This window comes from Rana temporaria, chromosome 11, assembly GCF_905171775.1.
Source record: "Rana temporaria chromosome 11, aRanTem1.1, whole genome shotgun sequence".
In the NCBI taxonomy this organism is placed as follows: Eukaryota; Metazoa; Chordata; class Amphibia; order Anura; family Ranidae; genus Rana; species Rana temporaria.
The window spans coordinates 139468932-139492661 of NC_053499.1; the positions used below are offsets into that span (position 1 = coordinate 139468932).

At 40.9% G+C, this 23730-nt stretch overlaps 1 protein-coding gene across 2 annotated transcripts in view; it reads right to left on the reverse strand.

Annotated features, from left to right (window-relative positions):
- Nucleotides 1-9802: 9802 nt before the first annotated feature.
- CDH11 (cadherin 11) overlaps nucleotides 9803-23730 on the reverse strand; it is a 190371-nt gene continuing 176443 nt past the window's right edge. For both annotated transcript variants that reach the window (XM_040329198.1, XM_040329197.1), the window contains exons 9-12: nucleotides 19574-19695; nucleotides 16200-16320; nucleotides 12225-12476; nucleotides 9803-11119 (exon numbers count right to left, since the gene is read on the reverse strand). In XM_040329198.1, the coding sequence (XP_040185132.1) occupies nucleotides 10620-11119; nucleotides 12225-12476; nucleotides 16200-16320; nucleotides 19574-19695 (995 nt within the window). In that variant the 3' untranslated portion in view covers nucleotides 9803-10619. The remainder of the gene's footprint in view (nucleotides 11120-12224; nucleotides 12477-16199; nucleotides 16321-19573; nucleotides 19696-23730) is intronic.

Sequence of the window (23730 nt, forward strand, 5' to 3'; positions counted from 1 at the left end):
AAAGTATACCCATTGTGTAAAATTCCCATATCCATCCTCTGAAAATCTAAGCATTACTGCCAGTGTGAAAGAATCCTAATAATTTAATATACTTTTCCGTTAATAGCAAGTATAATTATATACTAAGTATACTTAAAATGAGTGGAACAGTAAAAAAAAAAATGCTTTTTGACACATAGATGGTTCTGTTATAATTTAAAAGCTTTAGTTGTACTTTGCAGATGATGTTATGAATAAAGTCAGGTGATTTGGGGGTCCCGGGCCCCGAGATATATCCAAATTGTACGCTTTTGAATTGGTGATGATTTTGCAGGAATGAGCAGCTAAATCAGGGAATCAAAATTTCAACAATAATCATATGTAAAATCATGGTTGGCTCTTATTTTACATCATGCCCACCAGTAGTTAGTAGTAACCCCATAAATGCAACACAGTTTATGAAAAGAAAAATGACAAATATACTGCTACTTTAAAAAGAAAAAAAAAAAAGGACACCTAAAATAAAAAATACATCAAATAATAAAAAGCAGTATGTATAAAGGTTTGTGAAATGAAGGTCAACGTGACATTTTGCACCTTTCTTCTTGAAGCGATCACTTTTTGACACTGACATTTTCACATCATTTTTTAATTGGCTTTATTTAGCTACAATATTTTACACTTACAAGTTGGAAGGATGTGGTGTTATGTTAGCACTTGTGTTAATTTTTACTTTAATAAACAGGTAGAAAATAAATCTCTCTGTGACACAGAAGGTTAGAAGGCACATATGTTTATGCATATAATAATTATGCATGTAATAATTAAATATAATTAAACGTTGCTAAAGAACAGCAACAGAAACAACAACAATTATCATATATTGACAGAATAATAGAAAAGTAAGCATGGTGGAGAAATGGGGAGATATGAATGGAATGGAGGGGGAGCGAAAGATGTATGTGTACCTGGAGGGGATGGCATTAAAGTGAACCTGTTGCTTTAAAGCGCATTAACAAAGCATAATAAAATTAATATAAATGCCTTTGTAAATGCCTCCCTTAGAATACATGTTCAATGATTATATATTACATGTTCCCCTATAAAAGGATTGTATGTAAAGGATTGTAAGTTTCTAGAACTAAGTAGGGATGAGCCGAAACACCCCCTGGTTCGGTTTGCACCAGAACTTGCGAACAAGCAAAAAATTAGTTCGAACACGTGAGTACCGTTAAAGTCTTTGGGACACGAACATGAAAAATCAAAAGTGCTCATTTTAAAAGTTAATATGCAAGTTATTGTCATAAAAAGTGTTTGGGGACCTGGGTCCTGCCTCATAAAAAAAAAACGCATGGGTCCCCCCCCCCCCAATCCATTACCAGGCCCTTTGGGTCTGGTGTGAATATTAAACCAAAAAAAGAATGCGTGGAGGTTTTTTTAATGACGTAGGGGTGCCGCCAAAATCCATACCAGACCCTTATCCGAGCATGCAACCTGGCAGGCCGCAGGAAAAGAGAGGGAGGGGGGGGGAATTGGTGCAGGGTTCCCCTTAATATCCACACCAGACCTGCAGGGCGAGGTATGGATTTTGGGGGGACCCCCACAATTTTTTTTTTATTTTGGTTCAGGATTCTGCTGAATATTCATACTAGACCCAAAGAGCAGGCTAATGGACTGGTAGGGGACCCATTCCGTTTTTTTTTCTCAATGAGTTGTATCTATATTGCCAAGACCCAACAATTTATTGCAGCAGCAATCAGTTTTAAATGACTTTTTTCCTTTAGAAATATAATTTTGCTGTGGGACTGTTCTAAACATGGGAAAAATATGCCACTTTACAGGAATACTATAGACACCCCCCAGGTATGAAATTTCAATTTTATTGTTTCACTTTAAGCATTATTAAAATCACTGCTCCCGAAAAAATGGATGCATAGATACATGTCCCCTAGGGCAGGACCTGGGTCCCCAAACACTTTTTATTGCAATAACTTGCATATAAGCCTTCAAAATTAGCACTTTTTCATATTAATGTCCCATAGACTTTTAAACGGTGTTCCGCGGCTTTCAAATTCGCCGCGAACACCGCATAATGTTCACTGTTCGGCAAACAGAGGAACACCTGACCCGACGTTCGAAACGAACATCGGGCTCATCCCTAGAAATAAGTAACTGATTTCTCCTCTGTGATTGGCAGGTTGTAAATGGTGGGTTCTACCAGTTTGAACACAACTGGTTTTCAATGCGGGTTGTGATATACATGATGGCTACAGGCTCTTTGCCATTCTGTAACCATACCATGCAGGTATACAGGAGGGCTGAGAGCTTCAAAAATCCAGTTTACCCCACGGACATGGACCCATACCTGGAGGACTTCATTGAAGAAGTAAGTAGAAGACATTTTCTAATTCTGAAGAGGCACAGTAAAGGTTTCTACACCTACTGCTGCTGCTTTAGGGGTATAATGTAGGAGGTGTTTTAAAGTTTGGTTGTCAGCTGGACTGCTGGGTTGTTTGGCTTCTTCATCCCATGGTAAAGATCCAATGGTAATACTTCATCCTGGGGCTAAGGGCTCAGAAGATGCCACATGGGGTGATTCACTGGTGTGTACATTGTATGAGGTAATTAAAGCAGAACTCCCCCCCCATTTAAGAGTGTTTTGGACATAGTGGTTAGGATTAGATCACCTGCTATCATTTTAATGTTGTCTGTTTCCTTGTTGTGGACATTTAGGTAGATTCAGAAAGAGTTAGGCCGGCTTATCTACAGATAAGCCGACCTAACTCTGAATCTGCACCGACCTATGTTTAAGTGTATTCTCTAACACAGATACACTTAAACATATCTAAGATACGACGGCTTGCGCCGTCCTATCTTAGATTGCAATGTTTCGGATGGCCGCTAGGTGGCGCTTCCATTGTGGCCGGCGTAGATTATGTAAATGAGCTTGTACGCCGATTCACAAACGTACGCCCGGCCGCCGCAGTCGAATTACGTCGTTTCCGTAAGGCCTTAGGCGGCCTAAAGTTATTCCACCTATGAAGTGGAATAACAATGTTAAAGTATGGCCGCCATTCCCGCCACGAGGTTCGAATTGTTTACGTCGTTTGCGTAAGTCGTCCGCGAATCGGGAGTTACGTCGTTTACGTCCACGTCGAAATCAATAGGCCCATACGCACTGGGAAATGTAGGCGCCCGGCGCATGCGCAGTTGTAAAAAACGTCAAAAAACTTGAGGTCAAGCCTCATTTCCATACAACACGCCCCCCTCCAACCAATTTGAATTAGGCGCCCTTACGCCCGCCCGCTTTAGGCTACGCCGCTGTATATTAGCAGGTAAGTAGATTGAGAATCACTACTAGCCTAGCTAATTTACGGCGGCGTAGCCTAAACAGGCTAGGCTACGCCGCCCTAAAGTTAATCCATTGTACTTGAATCTACCTAATTGTGTTTGCTATCCTGACCTGGTGACACAGAGATCTCCCTAAGGAGGGACACAGAATGCAACCACAACCTGACAGAGGTTCTAACCCTTTCCAACTCCATTCATCAAACTGCTTTTATTGCCCGTGCTAATAAATGTTAATGAGAAGAAATTAAGATCGTAAGAAAAATCTAATCTCCTCCCTTTTTTTTCTGTGGCTGTAATTCTACTTTAAGTGTCACTGCCAATCTAAATAGCTCAGGGAGGTAGTAGTGACCTAATGGCAGCTCAGCATAAAGTGTACTCATATCTTCTGCTGGAATATAATATGAATTCCATCCATGTGCAATCATTCAGCTGATCAGCACTTCAGCAGGAAGACATCCAACACCTGTACTTGGCTATATGTGTGTCTTCACATGCTAAGATCCTCCATTCGGTGAAAAGACCGCCCAGGAGGAGTCACACTGTAGACAGGGATTTTTTTATTTTTCTAGAAAAGTGCAAAATGAACGCAGAATAAGGCCTCATACACACAACCGAGTTTCTCGGCAAAAACCAGCAAGAAACTTACTGGGAGATATTTTTTTGCTGAGGAAACTGGTCGTGTGTACATTTTCGTCGAGGAAACTGTTGAGAAACTCGACGAGCCAAAAAGAGAGCAAATTCTCTATTTCCTCGATGGGAATGGAGAAACTTGCCTTGTCGAGTTCTTCAACAGCCTAACAAGGAACTAGACGAGGAAAAATAAAGGGAAAGCACAGCCCCCTTTCTCAGTAGGCCCAGTAGGTACACAAATCTTTATAGGATGAGGATTCAAACAGAAGATGGTTACACACTGTAAGGAGCATTCCTGTGTCCTTATAGCTAATTTAGGGGGCACAGATCTATCCCAGCCTGCAGGAAAACCTCAGAGACTAATCAGTTGATATTTAATTTCCCATGGGTGAAGAAAATAAGAATCAAACTTTCAATGCATCAGACACAATGGGGCTGATTTACTAAAACTGGAGAATGCTAAATTTAGTGAGCCTGTGTATGGCAACCAATCAACTTCTAACTTTCAGCTTGTTCAATTAAGCTTTGACAAAAAAAAAATGGTAGTTGATTGGTTTCCATGCAGAGCTGCACCAGGTTTTGCACTCTACAGTTTTAGTAAATAACCCCCAATGGTGCACAGCTGGGAGTGAGGCCCCGTACACGCGACCGGTTTTCTCTGCAGAATTCAGCCAGAAACTCGATGGGAGACGTATTCTGCCGAGAAAACCGGTCGTGTGTACACTTTTCGCAGAGGAAACCGACGAGGATCTCGTCGGGCCAAAAAGAGAACATGTTCTCTATTTCCTCATTAGTCAATGGGAAAAGTTGGATCGCCGAGATCCTCGGTGGCTTCACAAGCAACACATCGTTTTGCTCGTCGAGTTTCTCGGACGTGTGTACGGGGCCTGACAGTTAAAGTGAGAAGGTGCAATGGTACATGATACAATGTCTGGGATGTCAGCCATCATTGTGTGGTGGAAGGCATGGGACCAGACACGTAGTTTGCTTCTAGATTTGTATCCTATCTACTCTGCCACTGCGTGGAAAGAGGAAAAAGGTTCTAGGTTGTATTCAGGAAGTTAGTCAATGTTAAAGCCCAATAACAAATTTTAATAAAAAAAAAACTTGTAGTAGCCAACCACCACCCTCACCCTGCTCTCTAAGGGTTTATTGCTTGTAAACTCTATGGGCAGAAAAAGAGGGACCCAGTCCTAACCTCTCTGCATCAGAGTGAAGGAGGTAAACATGTGGCCGGGGCTGGGAAAGCTTTAGAGAGGGGCTGTAAGGGACCAGTTGCACAGGTGAAGATGGTGCAAAGCAAGGAATAAATTATTACACCTTATTCCTCTACCCCTAGGCAAGAATTGACCCACTCCCACATATACTGCAAGGGTAGATGATTTTACTTGTTTCTAGAATTGGGCTTTAAGCGATAATCCTGATATTTACTCAGGTCAGAGATCTATGAATACAGAAGCTCAAATTTCCTTTTTCTTTTTACAGCCCTTGGACATAGACATGAAAATGCACTCTCGACTTCCTCCATCAGCGATAGATGTAAAGGCATTGGACATTCCAGGAAGGAAAATATAAATGCCTGTATTCCTAAACATTGACAGATTGTGAGCACGCCTATCAACCTTCCAAAGCCATTAAACCGGATTAAACCTATATGCCAAAACAAAATCTTTGGAAAGTTCCAGATGATCAAGATTCCTTATATTTAGGCAATACTTCTTGATGTGACATAATACCCGATTGGACCTACATATCGACAGCCTGGGAACAGGTCCTATTTTGTGTGCATTCAGGACCACTAACCCACGCCTGCACACCTGTCAAATTAGGACCCGTGGCTGTTTTTCTCCAGCCGCTGCATCCCCTTAAAGGGGTGGACGGACATGCTGATGAAGAATCCACATGTTTTGACAATAGTTCTTGATGTGACATCTGGATTGGACCTATATACCAATAGAATCATGAGAAATTTGAAGAGGACAGTTCACCTGTAAAGACATTGATATCATCTTCAGAAGATCCAGATGAACAAAGATTCCTCATATTTGGACATTACTTCTTGATATTCATAAAACAAGCAGTTTTAAATTGAAAACCATCAAAAGATATTGTGATGTCCACCCAGCCTGCAGCTGTGTGCAGTCAGCCTATGTTACACTATGGGGACGGAGCAGCCGCGGGAACACAGCCACAGGTCCTATTTTGTGTGCCACTCACCCACGCCTGCACAACTGTCAAGTTACGACACGTGGCTGTGTTTGTCCAGCCGCTGCATCCCCTTAAAGGGGTGGACAGACATCACAATATGTTTTAATGTTTTTTTTTTTTTGTTTTTTTTTAAACCGGTTCTTTTATGATTAATAAATACAAATAGATTTTATTCGTTTTTTTGTTTTGAGTACCTATAAAGTCTGACTATCTGCTTCACATTTATAAGTCTGGTTCCCCCACAGATGTATAACCCAGGGAGTAATTTGGGGGGTCATAAAAATAGATTTATTTCCCTGTTGGAGCAAATAACACCACGCTTCATCAGGTTTTTTTTGCCTTCCTCTGGACTTCCTCAACTGTGGGGTCTGGATAATCATACAAACATGAAAAAAACTGTACTATACAGAGGAGCCTTGATAAGGCAGTGAAGCTTCTGCATACATTTGCATGCATGGACTGTCTGTACCCACTGCCCTCACACGGGGTGTGGATTCATACGCCTTTTGTGAACGAGGCCACAGGACCTCACTTTACAGAGGAGCCTAGGACCTCTGTTTTCAATGTAAATTGTTAGATTGTGCCATTTTGTTTTATTTGCAGGCTAGCTGGTGTGTTGGGAAACCTGCAGTAGCTGTCCTGTTTTGCATACTGTTTTTAGGCAAGACTTTAAGAAAAACTACAATTATGAAAAAAGAGCTGGTGCTCTTGGAGGAGGGTTAGCTCAGATGCTGGGTCACTGCAAGGAAGGAGGTTCAGGGGAAACAGATCTGCAGAGTCATTGGTTTGGAGGGGAGGAACAGGATGTTGTGCAGTTGAGAAAATGACTTGAAGGACTTCAGGGCTTCTGCTGTAAGCTTAGAAGATTAATTATCCTTAGAGATTATAAAATATGGAAGGCAGCCAAGCACTGCTGGGAGGGGGATAAGTTAAGAGAATGACTTTAGTGCTTTTTCTGTGAGTTCAGTGGATGAGTTTCTCCTCAGTGCACGTAACTACAAAGGTTAGTGAGGGTTTACTTCAAAGCTCATTTACTGCTTGTAGGAATATGTAAATACAGTATTTATCGGCGTATAACACGCACAGGCGTATAACACGCACCCTAACTTTAAGAGGGAAGTTTCAGGAAAAGAACATTCCACAGCCTCCTGTGTATAACACGCAGGCACAGTTTACCCTCTAATTTCAGGGTAAAAAAGTGTGTGTTATACGCCAATAAATACAGTACTTCAATGTCCAAAGCCTGGTCACAGGTTACCTTAAAGTCAGCTTCAACATATGTTGTATATGCTCTTGTGTCTAAAGGCAGAAAGCAGACACCCAATATTTTCATAAGTGTTGAAATCTAGAAAGAACATGGGATAAACGCACCTACTTTGTCACATACCTTGGAAACAATAAGAAAAATGTCTCATGCATGGACAGATGCCTGAATAAAGGAATATTTTTATTGCCCACAGAATCCAGAAGATTCTACCTTTCATACCACAATGGGTCTGTACAACTAGAACTGAAGTGCTAGTAAAAAAAGGGGATACCTTTGCCTAATCTAATGGTAACCAGTAAACTGAGGAAGAGGGTATAAATCCAGCCTTGGTAAGAACCCCTATCAGGTTTTTATTGTCACCTGTTTCCAAGCTGGGGAGATTTTCCTATCAATTCCTGTTCCAATTACTCTATAAGAAGACATCACTGAATGGAAAATACACACTGCTATTTTCTCACTTCCTGTCCTGGTGACACAACAGTAATTAATGAAAATCTCCATAACAAGGACAACAATAAAAGCCTGGTAGAGATTTTATTTCATGCCCATTTACCCAAAACTAAGGGAATTTTTTTTGGCAGGAGTTGGCCTGATTTTTTTTATTGCCTTGAATAAATAGCAAGATGTTTTTGGAAACCTTACTAAATACAACACATTTCTCTTGAGCAAATAATAATATAATGGAAAAGTGCATTAGACCCAAGGTAATAGAAGGCATAACTGCATTCAGTGGTTATTTTCTGCAACCACCCCACACACATCCCACAGGCATAGCTATAGATACGTTTTCATTGAACACTATAGTTAATGGATCTAACAGAGGTAAGTTGCAGAAACCTGTGAAAAGATCTAAAGATCTCAGCCAAACATGAAAAAAAAATGAGTTTTAAGAAGTTAAAGAACAACTTCTTTCAAAAACTGGATAAACATCAGTTAAGTGTATGTCAAGAAAAAAAAATGTTTCCTTTATTTTGGATAGATTGAGGAATCTCTGTCGCTGCCATCTAGAGCAGGGGTCGCCAAACTATGTCCTTTCAGTTGTTCAGGAACTACAATTCCCATTGTGCCTGGTCATGTCTGTAAATGTCAGAGTTTTACAATGCCTCATGGGACGTGTAGTTCCGCAACAGCTGGAGGGCCATGGTTTGGAAATCTCTGATCTAGCGCTATGTTAGAAAGGTTTTGCCTCACTTCTGTTATGATTACAGCAATTAACAGACAGGAAGTGAGGAAAACACTCCAACAGCAGGGGAAAAAAAAGGTTTTCTTTAGTGGTGCAGCTCAAGACTTTTAGCTCTGTCTATGTCCCTATTGCATATTTCCCCTCTTTTCTGGTGAAACTTTTATCGACATGACAGGAAGTATGAGTAAATCTCTCTTATGGAGTCTTGAATAGCAATACAAACCCAACAGGAGCTTTAACCCTTCCCCATTCAATCCAAAACTAGAAAACAATGACTTGATAGACACATTATGTATACCCGAAGTTCAATCACATGTTGACTTCTTACTTCAGTTTGGGACCATTGACTTTTACAAAACCAGAGTGGCTTTAAACTCTTTCATAAAGTAGACTAAAAATAAACAAGAGAATTAAAATTCAAAAAGTGATACCTTCCTTGTGGCCTTATGAGTGGTATTGAAGATACAGATTGCTAAGAGGTCAATGGAGATGAGAGAAAAAAGATGCCAGAATCTAGACATTTTTAAACTTAGATACTTAATAAAAACGTATACAGGGAGGAGGAGAAGAAAGAGGGGAGAGGGTGAATAGAGAATGAAAGGCATAAGAGGAGAGTAGAGAAAATAGGGGAGAAAGTAGAAGAGAAAAGGTGAGAGGGAAGAGAAAAGAACAGAGTAGAGAAAAGAGGGGAGGAAGTGGAAGAGAAAAGGTGAGGAGGAGGAGAAAAGAGGACAGTAAAAAGGGGAGAAAGTGGAAGAGAAAAGGTGAGGAGAAGGAGAAAAGAAGAGAGTAAAAAGGGGAGAAGTTGGAAGAGAGACGGTGAGGGGGAAGAAAAAAGAGGCGAGAAAGTGGTAGATAAAAGGTGAGGAGGAGGAGAAAAGAGGAGAGTAAAAAGGGGAGAAATTGGAAGAGAGAAGGATGAGGGGGAAGAAAAAAAAGGGGAGAAAGTGGAAGATAAAAGGTGAGTAGGAGGAGAAAAGAGGAGAGTAAAAAGGGGAGAAATTGGAAGAGAAAAGTGAGGGAGAAAAGAGAATAGGAGAGGAGAGAGAAGAGGAGAGGAGAGGGGGGGGAGGAGAAGAGACAAGAGGGGAGGGGAATGGAAGGGAAGGGAGGGGGAGGAGAGATAAAAAAAAACGAAAACAAATTAATAGCTTCTTTAAAAATACCTACAAGTCACAAAAGGAAATAAAAAAAGTCAATTTTATTTCAAAGTTTGCTTCGTATATTGAAGCACATATTAAAGCAACAGTACGATGTTCATAAAATATAAGTGTGATGCCGTAACATGTCAGAATACTGATATTTTCGTATGTATACTAAAATAAGAATTTTAAAATTGTACAAATAGATACATTAAAAATGACATAGAAATAGGGTGCGATTCTGGCACGTATTAGTTTTAAGACGGGATTATAAGCAAAAAAGATTTACAAGAATCAGCAGTAACAAGTCTGATGCTCAAGAGACATTATAATTGTACATTTTACTGTACATACATAATATGAGTTGAAGCTGGCTGAATATTATAGTGTATTTTTTTGTCATTTTTGTATATTTTTTTTTTTTCAAGTTTAAAAATGCACTACATATAAAGTGTCCATAGTTTAAGGCGACGTTACAGCTCAAAACTGTTATCCTTTCTAACTTTTTTTGTGGAAGCTTTGTCGGACATAGATCTGGATGGTTATGTTACATACTGTAAAAAAAAGACTCCCCTTTAGATCAAGTGTTTTCCTGCTTCTCTCGGTCCCATCTCAGTTTGATAAGTGGTTTAGTCCCAGATAACTGACAACTGCAACACAGGCTGTAGGGTTTTCACAGTATCTACCACCACTAAAGTCCTTATTCGTGAAGAAATTCTGCCTCGTAAACCTTTTAAGGTCAAATAGGCCTCTTTTATTTTATCTTTCCTTTAAAAAAAAATACCTGTTAATGATTTTTTCTGCTTTTTCTTTTTGAGAACGTAACACAGTTCTTAAGGCCAAGATTAGTACATTATCGTTAAGAATCATCTTCGTAAGTGTCTTTGGAGCCATATAAGTCTGCTAGTTTCTTAAATCGAGGTCCCCAGTTTTGTAGATAATCATAGTCCAGGTCCGAATCTGTTGAGGCGGATTCTAAAGAGCTGAGAGAGCCCGCCACGGATCCTCTTCCTTCGTATCCATAGATTTGGATAGAATCGTAAGGAGGTGCGGTTGGGTCACTGTCAGCTTCGTGTATTCTCGTGTTAATGAAATCATCAACGTCGACACTGTTTGGAGCCGGTCTTAAGCCAAGATCTCGTGGTGAGAACTGGTACTCGGGCTTGATGTCTTTTCGTGGAATAAACCCATTAATTCCATCAGGATTTTGCAAAGTGGCAATGTCGAAAGCTTCGGTGTCTTCCTCTCCACCACCCTCATCGTCGTAAGTTATTATGTTCTCACGGATGTCTTCCTCCTCAAAAACAATCAGAGGTTCCTTCTTTTCTCTCCGTAATGCAACAAATAACACCACAATCACTGCAGCAGAAAAAAAAGAAAAAAGAAGAATCATTAGCATTTATGTAACTCTTTGGAGACAACACGTGTAGGCAGTCAATTAGAAAGTTAAATACAAATTATTAGTAAAAAAAAAAAAAAAAAAAAATTAAACAGTCAATGGGTAATTTAATGTGTATATACGGTAGTAGAAATTATGTGTTGCAATTCCTAGAATCCTTGAAACCACAGGGTTTACCCCAACTTGTTCATTCCCCGACTTGTTCATTCTCCGACTTAGTTGAGGTAGGCGGTACACTTTGGTAGGGGTGGGTCAGCCACGCCCCGTGACCTTTGACCTCTGGGAACCTGCCTTCTGACCTTTGACCTTTGGGGGAGGTCCCTGTTCCAATTCCTGAGTCCCAGCCATATTCTTCAATGGGAAACCCTAACCCTAAGCCGAACTCTAACCCTAACCCTAGCCCTAAGCCGACCCCTAACCCTAAGCCGAACCCTAATCCTAACCCTAACCCTATCAGCTAATAGTTAAGGTAAATAAGATTTTTTTTAATCTTGGTGTGGGGAAGGCCTGGTATAGACTGGGTGAACCCCACACCGTTTTTTGTTTTTTTTCACTTGTTTATGCCTAGAATGTTTTTTTTTTATTCAGCTGTCAGCAGGGAAGCCCATTAACAGCTGATGATAACCAGCCAAAGCTTTGTCCAATCAGGGCTTAGAATGCACTGTGCAGCACGCAGTGCATTGCAGTGCATTCAGTAGGGTGACCACCGGCCGAATGCCCTGCAAATTTGTGTGTTTGCCATACAGGCAATGTTCAAGCCAAAATTTTCCTCGGCCAGAATCGTTCGCCCAACTCTATTCACCTCATTCACTATGCTTTTAGGGAAAATCTACTTACAGGCCTAAGTCATTATATTGGGGCGTCTCATTTAATAATGCCGCACTTTCCCTCAATCTTAGCGCCACGAGTTACACAAATTTTCTTGGCTTTTTTTTTTTGCAATACCCCCCCCCCGCAATCTACTTCAAGAGCCCATATCGACAAGTAGGTTTACGACCTTGATGTTTACAATACATTGTTAATAACATTTGGATGCTTTAATTAGCAAAAAGACATGCCACCCACCTAATAAAATGACAATACAGGCCAGAATGGCTATCAATGCTCCTGTACTGAGCCCTGCATTCAGTGATAGTGGTTCATCATTACAAGAAATGACACTCTGGTCACTGTTACAGCTGCATATCCGGATGGTGAGGGTATTTGTACTGCTCAACGGCGGAATTCCTCCATCACTTATCACAATAGGAAGCAAATGTATTTTCTGTTTCTGACGGCTGAAAGATACTCGTCCAATGTGCAGGCTTGCTGTGTTATCTGTCCAAAATACAAGGGATGGCGTTAGTTTTAGGGATAACAAACCAATGAATATACGCCTATTGCAATTTTTTTTATCATAAATATGTAGCAGAATATCTATTGGCCTAAACTGATGAAGAATTTTTTTTTTTTTTTTTACACTTTAGGTTTTTTGGGGGATGTTTTGTAGCAGAAAGTAAAAAAATATTTTTTCCCCAATTTTGCTTTTTTTTTTTTGTTTATAGCGCAAAAAATAAAAACCGCAAAGGTGATCAAATACCACCAAAACTAAGCTCTATTTGTGGGGAAAAAAAGGACATCAATTTTGTTTGGGTACAGCGGCGCACAGCCATGCAATTGTCAGTTAAAGCGACGCAGTGCCGTATCACAAACAAATGGTCTGGTCAGGAAGTGGGTAAATCCTTCCGGGGCTGAAGTGGTTAATGTTGTATATTTTTAGTATTGTAAAGGATGTAGTACCTACTGTATGGTCACCAATCTATTTGGTATATGCTTTGGGCTACTGTAAAAACCCTCTCTATATACTCTGTCATCAAGCGTTAAAGGGTTTGTAAAGATTTTTTTTTTGTTATCTTAATAGCTCGTTAAGATTAAACATTATGTTCGTTTTTGCTCTCAAGTTGCTGTAATTCTTCTCTGATCTCCACACTTCCTGGTTGTCTGTTTCCTGATAATCACAGTACTGGGAGATTTCTCTCTGTGGTCACTAACTTCAAGGAGGTGTGATTACTGTGTGTCTAAAACCCCACAGCACCTCCCCTTTGGATCAGTTTCGTTTTCCAGACCATCACTGCCCTATATTGGCTCTGTGGCTCTGTACAGCAGAGAGGCAGGAAACAACATGCAAAAACTAAACTAGAAACTACAGATACATTATATAATTGATTTGTATCTATTTTTAATCGTTTTTAAAAGGAATCAGTTACCTATAATGGGGTAGATTCACAGAGAAGATACAACGGCGTATCTCCAGATACGCCGTAGTATCTCTGAGTATGGCTGGTCGTATCTATGCACCTGATTCATAGATTTCTGTTAGATCCGACCGGCGTCTCTTACACCGTCAGATCTTAACTGCATATTTACGCTGGCCGCTAGGGGGGTGTACGCTGATTTACGCCTAGAATATGTAAATCAGCTAGATACGCGAATTCACGAATGTACGCCTGGCCGACGCAGTACATTTACGCCGTTTACGTTAGGCTTTTCCCGGCGTAAAGTTACCCCTGCTATATGAGGCGTATATGCGGCGCACCAATGTTAAGTATGGCCGTCGTTCCCGCGACGAAATTTGAAAAATTTACGTTGTTTGCGTAAGTCGTTCGCGAATAGGGCTGGACATAATTTACGTTCACGTTCGAAAGCAATGACGATTTGCGGCGGAATTTCGAGCATGCGCACTGGGATTTTTTCAGGAACGGCGCATGCACCGTTTGTAAAAAAAAACGTCAAATACGCGGGGTCACAGTTAATATACATAAAACACGCCCACATCATCCACATTTGAATTAGGCGGGCTTACGCCGACACAGATACGTTACGCCGCCGTAACTAAGGGCGCAAGTTGTTTCTGAATACAGAACTTGCGCCCTAAGTTACGGCGGCGTAACGTATCTGAGATACGTTACGCCGGGCGGATAGATACACCATTGTATCTGAATCCAGCCCTATGTCTCTATACCCTGTAAACAGTAATTTCAGCATAATATTTTTTTTTTTTTTACAACTCCTTTAATCTTCATATAAAATAAACTTTAAAAGCCCCTTAGGTTAGATTGTCTGTTTAAAAAAAAAAATCGCTAAGACACTGTATATCATTATTTAAAATGCTACTAAAAATGTGAGGTTTTCTGTGGGCTAATAACATTTTAATCCTATTCCCGCATGCAGACAAAACCACAATGCGCAGAGTACGAGTTTTTCCATTGTGATCCACTTGATTTGTATAACAGAGACAACCCGCTGCACCGTTCCCTCTAATCTCATACATTTTGATAGCAGGTGATTTTCTTCGATAGAACAACTGCCATGTTTTAAAGGACTATTGATGTACTTGTGAATAACTGCTCGCTTAAAGAATGCGCCGAACAAAAGAATTTCATCAGAGACTTAAAAAAAAAATCGATTTGGAAGACTAAATAATTTGGTGTTTATATGTATTGCATGATGGGAACTATAACACCATGTGAAAGTGATTGGACCTTTAACACAGCACGCTGTCATCAATTACATTCCATATTTTTTTTAATGCAAAATAGGGTTTTCTGATGTAATACCTGAGGGGCATGAGAGGCCAGTGAATAAGATGTAGGCTGTGATTTTAAAATCTTTTTTGTCTTTTGTTGCATCCTATGTAATTACCTCTCTCTCTCTCAAAAAAAACCCTACTTAAAGCGGAGGTTCACCCTAAAAAAAAATTCTAACATTACATGCAGCATACTAACGACATGTAAAGTATGCTGGTATTTTTTTTTTCTCCGTACATTCCGTTTAATTGTTATTTTCGCCCCGTCTTCCAGGTTCTGATTCCCGCGGGTCTGGGCTTTCCTATTGAAAGCTTAGATGATTGACGTCTGGTGAAAATCTTCCCATGGCGCATAAAGCGCGTCACCAGTTTTCCGTAAATAGCCGACCTGCGAGTCGGCTTTATATGGCGCCTGCGCAGTCAGATCTACACGGCGGGCGCAGGCGCCGTATAGCGCTGACTCGTGTGTCGGCTATTTATGGAAAACTGGTAACGCGGTGTATGCGCCATGGGAAGATTTTCACCAGACGTCAATCAGCTAAGCTTTCAATAGGAACGCCCAGACCCGCGGGAATCAGAACCCGGAAGACGGGGCGAAAATAACAATTAAACGGTATGTACGGAGAAAAAAAATATACCAGCATACTTTACATGTCGTTAGTATGCTGGATGTAATGTTAGAATTTTTTATTAGGTTTTTTAGGGAACCCATGGCCGTTCCTTCAGAGCTCATGCGCCAGTAATGTGACTGGCTTTGTGCAATGTAAATGTCTCCTAAACAGTACACGTTTAGGAGTGATTTACACTACCTATAAATAAATGTCAGCAGAGGAAGTCTACTTCCTGTTTAAGTGGTTGTAAAGTCATAAGGTTATTTTTTTTATCTTAATGCATTCTATGCATTAAGATAAAAAAACCTTCTGTGTGCAGCAGCCCCCTCAGCCCCAGTAATACTTTCAGCAACCCCCTCTTTGTCCAGCGTTGTCCACGAGTGTCTCAGCCATCCTGGATTCCACTCCTGATTGGCTGAGACACAGCAGCTGTGCCATTTTCTCCCGCTGCTGTCAATCAAAGTCAGTTACTCAATCAGGAGAGAGAGAGCAAGGCCAAACCGCAGCTCCGTGTCTGGTATGGACACACAGAGCTGCAGCTCAACTTGGGTGCCCCATAACAAGCTGCTTGTTGTGGGGGCACGCAACAGGAGGGAGGAGCCAGGAGCACAGAAGAGGGACATGAGAAGAGGAGGATCTGGGCTGCTCTGTGCAAAACCACTGCAACAGAGCAGGTAAGTATAACATGTTTGTTATTTTTTAATAGAAAAAAAATGTGACTTTACAATCACTTTATCATGTTCCCATTTTTATTATGACCCCTTATTATTACTTATTGGAACTTGAATGAGAATCATGTAGAGATGACAACATACTTGGTTGTAAAACAGCTCATTTAATTAGGTATCATTTGCTAATACAAACCTCTGTGGTCTCTTAAGGTAAAGTTTGAATTCGTATGCGTATGTTCTGGTAGAAAGTTGAATGAGAATCGGGCTCCGTTGGCCGTGTCATCTTTATCAACTGCCGTTATTTTTAAAACATTCTAGGAAAAAGCAAGCAAAAAAATAATTGATGCTACAATATAATATTGTACACAACAACATATTCAACATATGTGAACATAGCAGCAGCCGCACATGAGGCAGGCATCAATAGAGGCGGTTTATATTTACATAGCAAACCTAAAAAAAAAATGTTTTTCTCCCCAGAGTTCAGTTTTAAATCTTTATGTCTAATGTGAGCTGCATTATGTCTACTGAGGGCCGCTGCTACTTCCTTCCGAAAAAAAAGATTATGGCACCTTGATATTACAGCACAAATCGACACTTATACTAATTAAACCCAAAGGAAAGGACACCAATTTGAAATTCTTGCTCTGGAAAGCACGTAGCCTGTATGTTCAGAAACTGGAGCACCTAAATTAGCGCACAAACACAGACGGGGATTTAGGACTGACTGATGTGAAAGATGAAACTGTGTTGCTTTCTGTTTCAGTTTCATATGGTTCTTCTCGCTATGGTCTATTGCAGTGATCTCCAAACTGCAGCCAATTATGCCTCGTAGATTGTACATTGGGGTGTTTGCTTTCCAAATAGGGTCATTTTGTGGGCGTTTCCATTGTGCTGGTGCTCCGAGCCTTTACAATTTGATAGGTTGTCAGGAAATGATATGTGTAATTTATGTCCCTAGAACACCTGATGGTGCTCCCTGCATGTTGGGCCTCTGTATGTGGCCAGGCTGTGTAAAAGTCTCACACATGTAGTATCGCCATACTCAGGAGGAGCAGCAGAATGTGTTTTGGGGTGTAATTGTAAGTACAGTGGAACCTAGATTGCGAGAAACATGATTAACGAGCATTTCGCAATATGAGCGCTGTATTTCTAAAAATCCTAACTCGGTTTGCGAGTGTTGCCTTTGCAAAACGAGCAAGATTCAGGCCAAAGCGGTGTGCAGTACCGCGTTTGGCCTGAGGTGGGGGGCACCGGAGCCGAGCAGAGCCAAACGGTGTTGTTCGGCGCCGCTGGGAAATGCACGGAAAGACCCGAGGACAGCTTGGCTGACCTCGGCAAACCTTGGAAAGGCTCGTGAATGGAGTCTTTCCGAGGTTTGCCGAGGTCAGCCAAACTGTTCTCGGGCCTTTACGGCTGTTTCCGAGGCATGCCATTGAAGTCAATGCGCAACAAATTATTTTTGTTTCCATTGACTTTAATGGGGAAACTCGCTTTGATTACTTTGGATTACGAGCATTCTCCTGGAACAGATTATGCTTGTAATCCAAGGTTCCACTGTATGCATATGCTTCGGCCTGAATCTTGCTCATTTTGCGAATACTCGCAAACCAAGTTAGGATTTTTAAGAATACAGTGCTCGTTTTGCGAAATGCTCGTTAACCGCGTTGTGAGAGAAATAACCTGCTAATATGACTATTTTGTGAAGAGAAAAAAAGAAAAAAATCGTAATTTTGCAAAGAATTGTGGGAAAAAATTACAACTTAAAAAAACTCACCATGCCTCTTACTAAATACCTTGGACTGTCTATTTTCCAAAAAGGGGTAATTTGGGGGTATTTGTACTTTTCTGGCTTGTTAGTGTCTCAAGAACTTTTTGGGATTGTCCACATCTAAAGAACACTTGACACACGGCCAGTATTGTTATAGACAAAATCTCCGGTAAAAAAGATTCCTCTCACACCCCAGATATGTCTTCTGTTCTCCCCTATACAATATATCCCTACATCCAGCACAAGGCTTATCCATACATTCCTCAGCTCCATTCATTGGGCCATAGCCTTTAATTGGCGCTCCACGTCGGTACCTTGGCCTCAAATCCTCAACCGCATGACGAACATCAAACTTTCTGAGAGAATTCACCATACATTATATGATTCTATGCCCCTCTTTCAAAAAAAATGGATTCTCTGGGATGCCACCTTTCTGGTTTAGAATAAATGACTACTAACTAACATCTTCATGTCTGTTTCTTTTTCTGTACAATGTTCACAATTGAAGATTTTTGTATGCATACATGTACCTACATTGTAATTTTTATATACTTTGACCCTTTTCCATAATAAAAACCATTTGTAAACAAAGAAATGAGATAGGCAATCAGTACATCAGGTGTGATGAATGTTCAATGATTAGCACCATAGCTTGTAGACTCTTTTAACTTTCACAAAGACCAAATAATATACACTGATTTGGCATATTTTTACCAAAGATATGTAGCAGTATACATTTCGGCCAAAATATATGAAGAATAATTACTAATTTGCTAAATTTTGCAGAACAGAAACGCAGACATTTTTCATTTTTTTTTGTTACCAAATTTATGGGCTTTTTTGTTTATAGTGCAACAACAACAAAAATAAAATAACCCAGTGGACATTAAATACCACCAAAAGAAAGATCTATTTGTGTGGGGAAAAAAAGATACACATTTCATATGGGTACAGTGTTGCATGACTCAGTAATTGTCATTCAAAGTGCGAGAGCACTAAAATCTAAATAATTGGCCTGGTAAGCAAGGGGGTTTAAGTGCCCAGTGGGCAAGTGGTTAACGAGCGGGGCCCAAAAGTCAGCCACTGCATTCTTTACAATCGATGATCATCAGCTTTCAATGGGCTGACAGCGCATTTGCCAGTAAAAACAACTTAGAAAAAAACAGCGTGGGGCACCCCCCCCAGGTGCCGGCAAATTTAAATGTGATTGGACACATGTAGCCCCACTCTTCTTCTACAAGTGTGCAAAGTTTGTTGTATGGGGGACCTACGGCCGGGGAGCACCGATTTTTCAAAGCTGGGCACCCCTTCCATAGACTCCTATGTTAAACGGTTATTTCTCTGTTGACTTTGGGGACCCGGTACCGGCCGGTAGTAGGTTCCCTGGACCTGGAACTTGGCACACATGTAGCCTCATTTCTCCTCTAGTTTGTTGTCTGGGGGACCTATGGCTGGGGAGCACCGATTTTTCAAACCAGGCACCCCTTCCATAGACTCCCATGTTAAACATCAGTCTAGTCATGGGCACAGTAAGGCATGGGCACAGTGAGGCATGGACACAGCGAGGCAAAGTGAGGCACAGTGAGGCATGCAGATGGACACCCTAGGCTTATACTCGAGTCAAAACGTTTTCTCTTTTTTTTTTGTAAAATTAGGTGCCTCGGCTTATATTCGGGTCGGCTTATACTCAAGTATATACGGTAAGTTAAAATAAAAATAGTCAGGCTAACCACAGTAATGATAAAAACGTAAATCAATGAGCCATTTTCATAAAACAATATAAATTAAACAGCTACCTTGTTCATTGGTGCATTTTCACAAATAGCTGCCTCATACGGTTCAGGAAATTCTGGAGCATTGTCATTTCTGTCCAAGACCTTTATCGACACAGGTACTCTTCTTGAAAAAGCATTATGGGCTGGAAAAAAAAAATATTGACATTAGTCAAAAGGAAATTGCATATCATGTCCAAATATTTGGCAAATTTCTCTGTTCCTCAAATTTCCTAACCCACCAATGTTGAGTAATACCCATAGGGCTAATGTATAAAGTTGGCCATCTAGGAGACACTGTTATCCTCTAACACGCAACTATGTAGTGCAAGGGCCTGTGTGACTGGATGAAGAGTGATTGGATAGAAAGGTGTGTTCTCCTACTTTATAGTAAATTTTATGGTAAATCTAAAGGAGATTTCTCAGAGATTATACAATCAGATTGCTTAGTGGATGACTACCCTTTATATACCTAAAATAAACAAGTCGCTTTTTCGGTGGCATTCATTGTTAATGGCACCCCCACTGCGAAAGCAAACACACATTTTGCCATGTGAAAAAACAAGTGACAAATGCAGCAAAACACGCAGTAAAAAAATGTATAGTGTAAAGTGTATGGGGAGTCTTACAGACTTCCAAGAACACTTTCCCCCATTTTCAATAGTATAGCTCTGCTCCACATAGGCTGTTATGTGATCACTCAGCTCCTGCACACTCTGCCAAATGTATGATTTGCATGAAGGTAACGTAAAAAACAATTGATGGCTATATATTTAGTGAGAACAGTGCTCTGTAAAACTGACTGCATTGGAAAAGTATATTTAATGGAGGAGGTGGTCAGGATCAATGTCCTAGAGGGGGAGGCCAGGAGCAGGGTGTGTGTTATTAAAGTCATCTCTGAAGAGAGAGACGCTCCAGGTGAGCACATTAGCCATGCATCCACAGCACAGCCAGGGTTTAGGTGAAGGTGCTAGCACAGCTTTTCTGTAGATACACAATCAAAAGAAATCCAAAATTCTTTTTGGTATACCTCCATGGTACGAGGTTATGAGTAAGCGCTATTCACAGCGTGAAACGCATACATTTTTACTGTATCCAGCACTGTTTATGATGTCTTTTGCATGAAGAATCAATAAAAGTGAAGTGTTGCAGCAAAGACTGGATTTCTTTTAATTGTGCAATGAGGTCAGCTGGTGAAGTATTTTTTATGGTTTTTCTGTCCCCAATATCAAATTTCAGTAAATGTAATGGGGGAGTTTTTTTTTTACATGAGACACTGGAGGCTGAGGTAGGGCCTGTCCTAAAAGACAGAGAAAGTTTTTTCTTCTCTGCAACAGAGGAACATTAATGGTATATTGGTACATAGGGAAGCTGGCATTTCAGCCATCCCAGATTCTCCTTCCTGAATGGCTGAGATACAGCAGCGGCACCATTGGCTCCTGCTGCTGTCAATCAAAGTCAGCTAGCCAATAAGGGGGAAAGAGGGGGCGGGGCCAGGTCGGGGCTCCATGTCTGAATGGACACAGGGAGCTGTGACTCAGCTCAAGTGCCCCCATAGCAAGCTGCTTGTTGTGGGGGCACTCAACAGGAGGGAGGAGCCAGGATCACAGAAAAGGGACCCTGAGAAGAGGAGGACCCGGGCTGCTCTCTGCAAATCCACTGCAACAGAGCAGGTAAGTATAACATGTTTGTTATTTTTATTGGAAAATAAAATGAGCCTTTACAATCACTTTAAGCTATTGTAATTCCTAAAGTGTTAAACTGTAATTCAAAAGTGACTGTAGAAAATATTAGAGCCTATAAGTCATTAACAGTAAAGTCAGACTCCTACTGGCATTAGAATACAATATGCGCACCCTGGAACAGGGGTAGCTGTGATTCACAGATGTCCAAGTGGCAGTAATTGTACAACCGGCATGTGGGAGATGGACCTCTGCCCCCTTTGTGTACCATTTCTGTGACTCTGCCTCTGCAATCTACTGACCTACTGCATCTCTAACATGTTGTTGTAGAGTTCTATAACCAGCTTAAAAAATAAATGATTATCTGTAGTCATTTTTGAAATGTTTTGTTGTATCACCTTTGCCTTTTCAGTTCTTTTCAATGTTTTTCATAAAGAAAAGATTATATGTTAAGTCAAGTCATACAGAAAATCTGTTTCCAAGCAATTATAATACCCTTTTTTTATTTTATGTTTATGCAAGCAAAACCAATTTTGAGTTTGAATTTTTTTTCCTCTGCCTATTAAAAATAGATCGCTGGGAACACGCTTGATCTGTTTTGTATTCATTCCAGAAAAGAAGCAGTAAAGTTGCATCAGCATTACAAGAAAATAAGCAATGAGAAATATATGTTGCTATCGCTAACCAGCTCCTGTTTTTAAGACAGATCTACCACTGACACTTACATACTGGAGGATAAATTCTTAACCAGGCACAAGCCTCTTAAGATAAGAACCACATCCATTCATTTAATAGATACTGTACAACTCGTTTTTTTGAGGTGCAAAAATTAATACGGTGAAAATTATATTACATTTTTTTATTTAAAGCGGGGGTTCACCCTAAAAACGATTTTCTAACATTACATCCAGCTCACTCTCTACATTCACAGTATGCCGTTTGTTTTTTGTTTTTTTTCTGTACATACCTCGTACAGCTATTTTCTTCCCTGGCTTCCGGGTCGGGACTCCCGCGGGAGTGGGCGTTCCTATACAGCAGGTGATTGACGTGATGACAAAAACTACCTCCGCCCGTCGCATAAGGAGCGGCACAAGTTGCCGAAAGAAGCCTAACGGCGAGTCGGCACTATACGGCGCCTGCGCACCGACGTTTGGCTTCTTTCGGCAACTTGTGGCGCTCCTTATGCGATGGGGGGAGGTTGTTTTTGTCATCACGTCAATCACCTGCTGGAAACTCATCTTTTCTTCACGTTGTATTTTGGCATCTACACCAGCAATTTTATTACTTTTTGGACTCCAGTTTATCTTCCTTGTTTGTTATGCCCATAGGCTTTTGCTGCATGGACTTTTATCTTAGCCTATCTCAGCCACCTGTGTGTTGTGTTATGCACGTTGTACACCTTATTTTGCATTAGTACATTATTTTATTATTGTATTTCACTTTACTATGAAGATATACCTAATACCACTGGTGTTTTGAATTGATACACCCTTGTCAGCTAGCTTAGCTGTACTGCAATACGTTTACTTTTGATGTTATATGTCTTTGATTGGATTGGTATATTATCAATAGACAAACTATCTTTCCACATATTCACTTCCTCCACACATTTATCCCATCTCCAATTTTATAGCGCAGCACTACCTTTCTTCACAATATACCGTATTTATCGGTGTATACCGCGCACTTTTTTGCCCTGAAAATCAGAACAAAATCGTGGGTGCGCGGTATACGCCGATACCCGCTTTCCCGCGCCGAGTTTGAATACTGCGCCAGCATATACCGAGCGCAGTACACTTGTGTATAGTCGGGCAGTCTTGGTTCCTCTCGCGCTCACATCCTGGACGTACAGGACGTGAGCGTGAGAGGAGCCGAGCCTGCCCGACTATACACGAGTGTACTGCGCTCGGTATATGCCAGCGCAGGATTCAAACTCGGCGCGGGAAAGCGGGAAACGAGCGGGGAGGACGCCGCAGAAGGACGCCAGACCCGACGAAGAGGACACCCGAAGCCGCAGACGGACGCCGGACCCGACGAGGCCGCCGATGGACGCCGCGCAAGACACCAAAACTGTAAGTACAAAAATATTTTTTCCACAGGAATGCGGGTCCACTTTAGGGGTGCGCGCTATACGCCGAAGCACGCAATACCCCGATAAATATGGTATATATAATGTTTGGGGGTTTTAAGTAATTTTCTAGCAAAAACAATAACTGCTTTAGTCTTGTAAATGCCAAATCTGAAAAACACCGTGGTTAAATATCTGTCATTTTAAATGGACCAAATTTTATAATTGATTGGAATTCTTTTTTAACTTTAAATAAAGGCAAAATGTATATAGAGATCAACTCATATCAATGAAGAAAACAAATTTTTCTGCATTATCTAATGAAGTCGAACTTTTCAGCAAATCAATTGAAGCTAATCAATTCAGTCATCTCTGACGAGGAGTTCCATCCCAGCCAGAGCAGGCAGGAAATGCTGCCCGCTGCAGCTGTT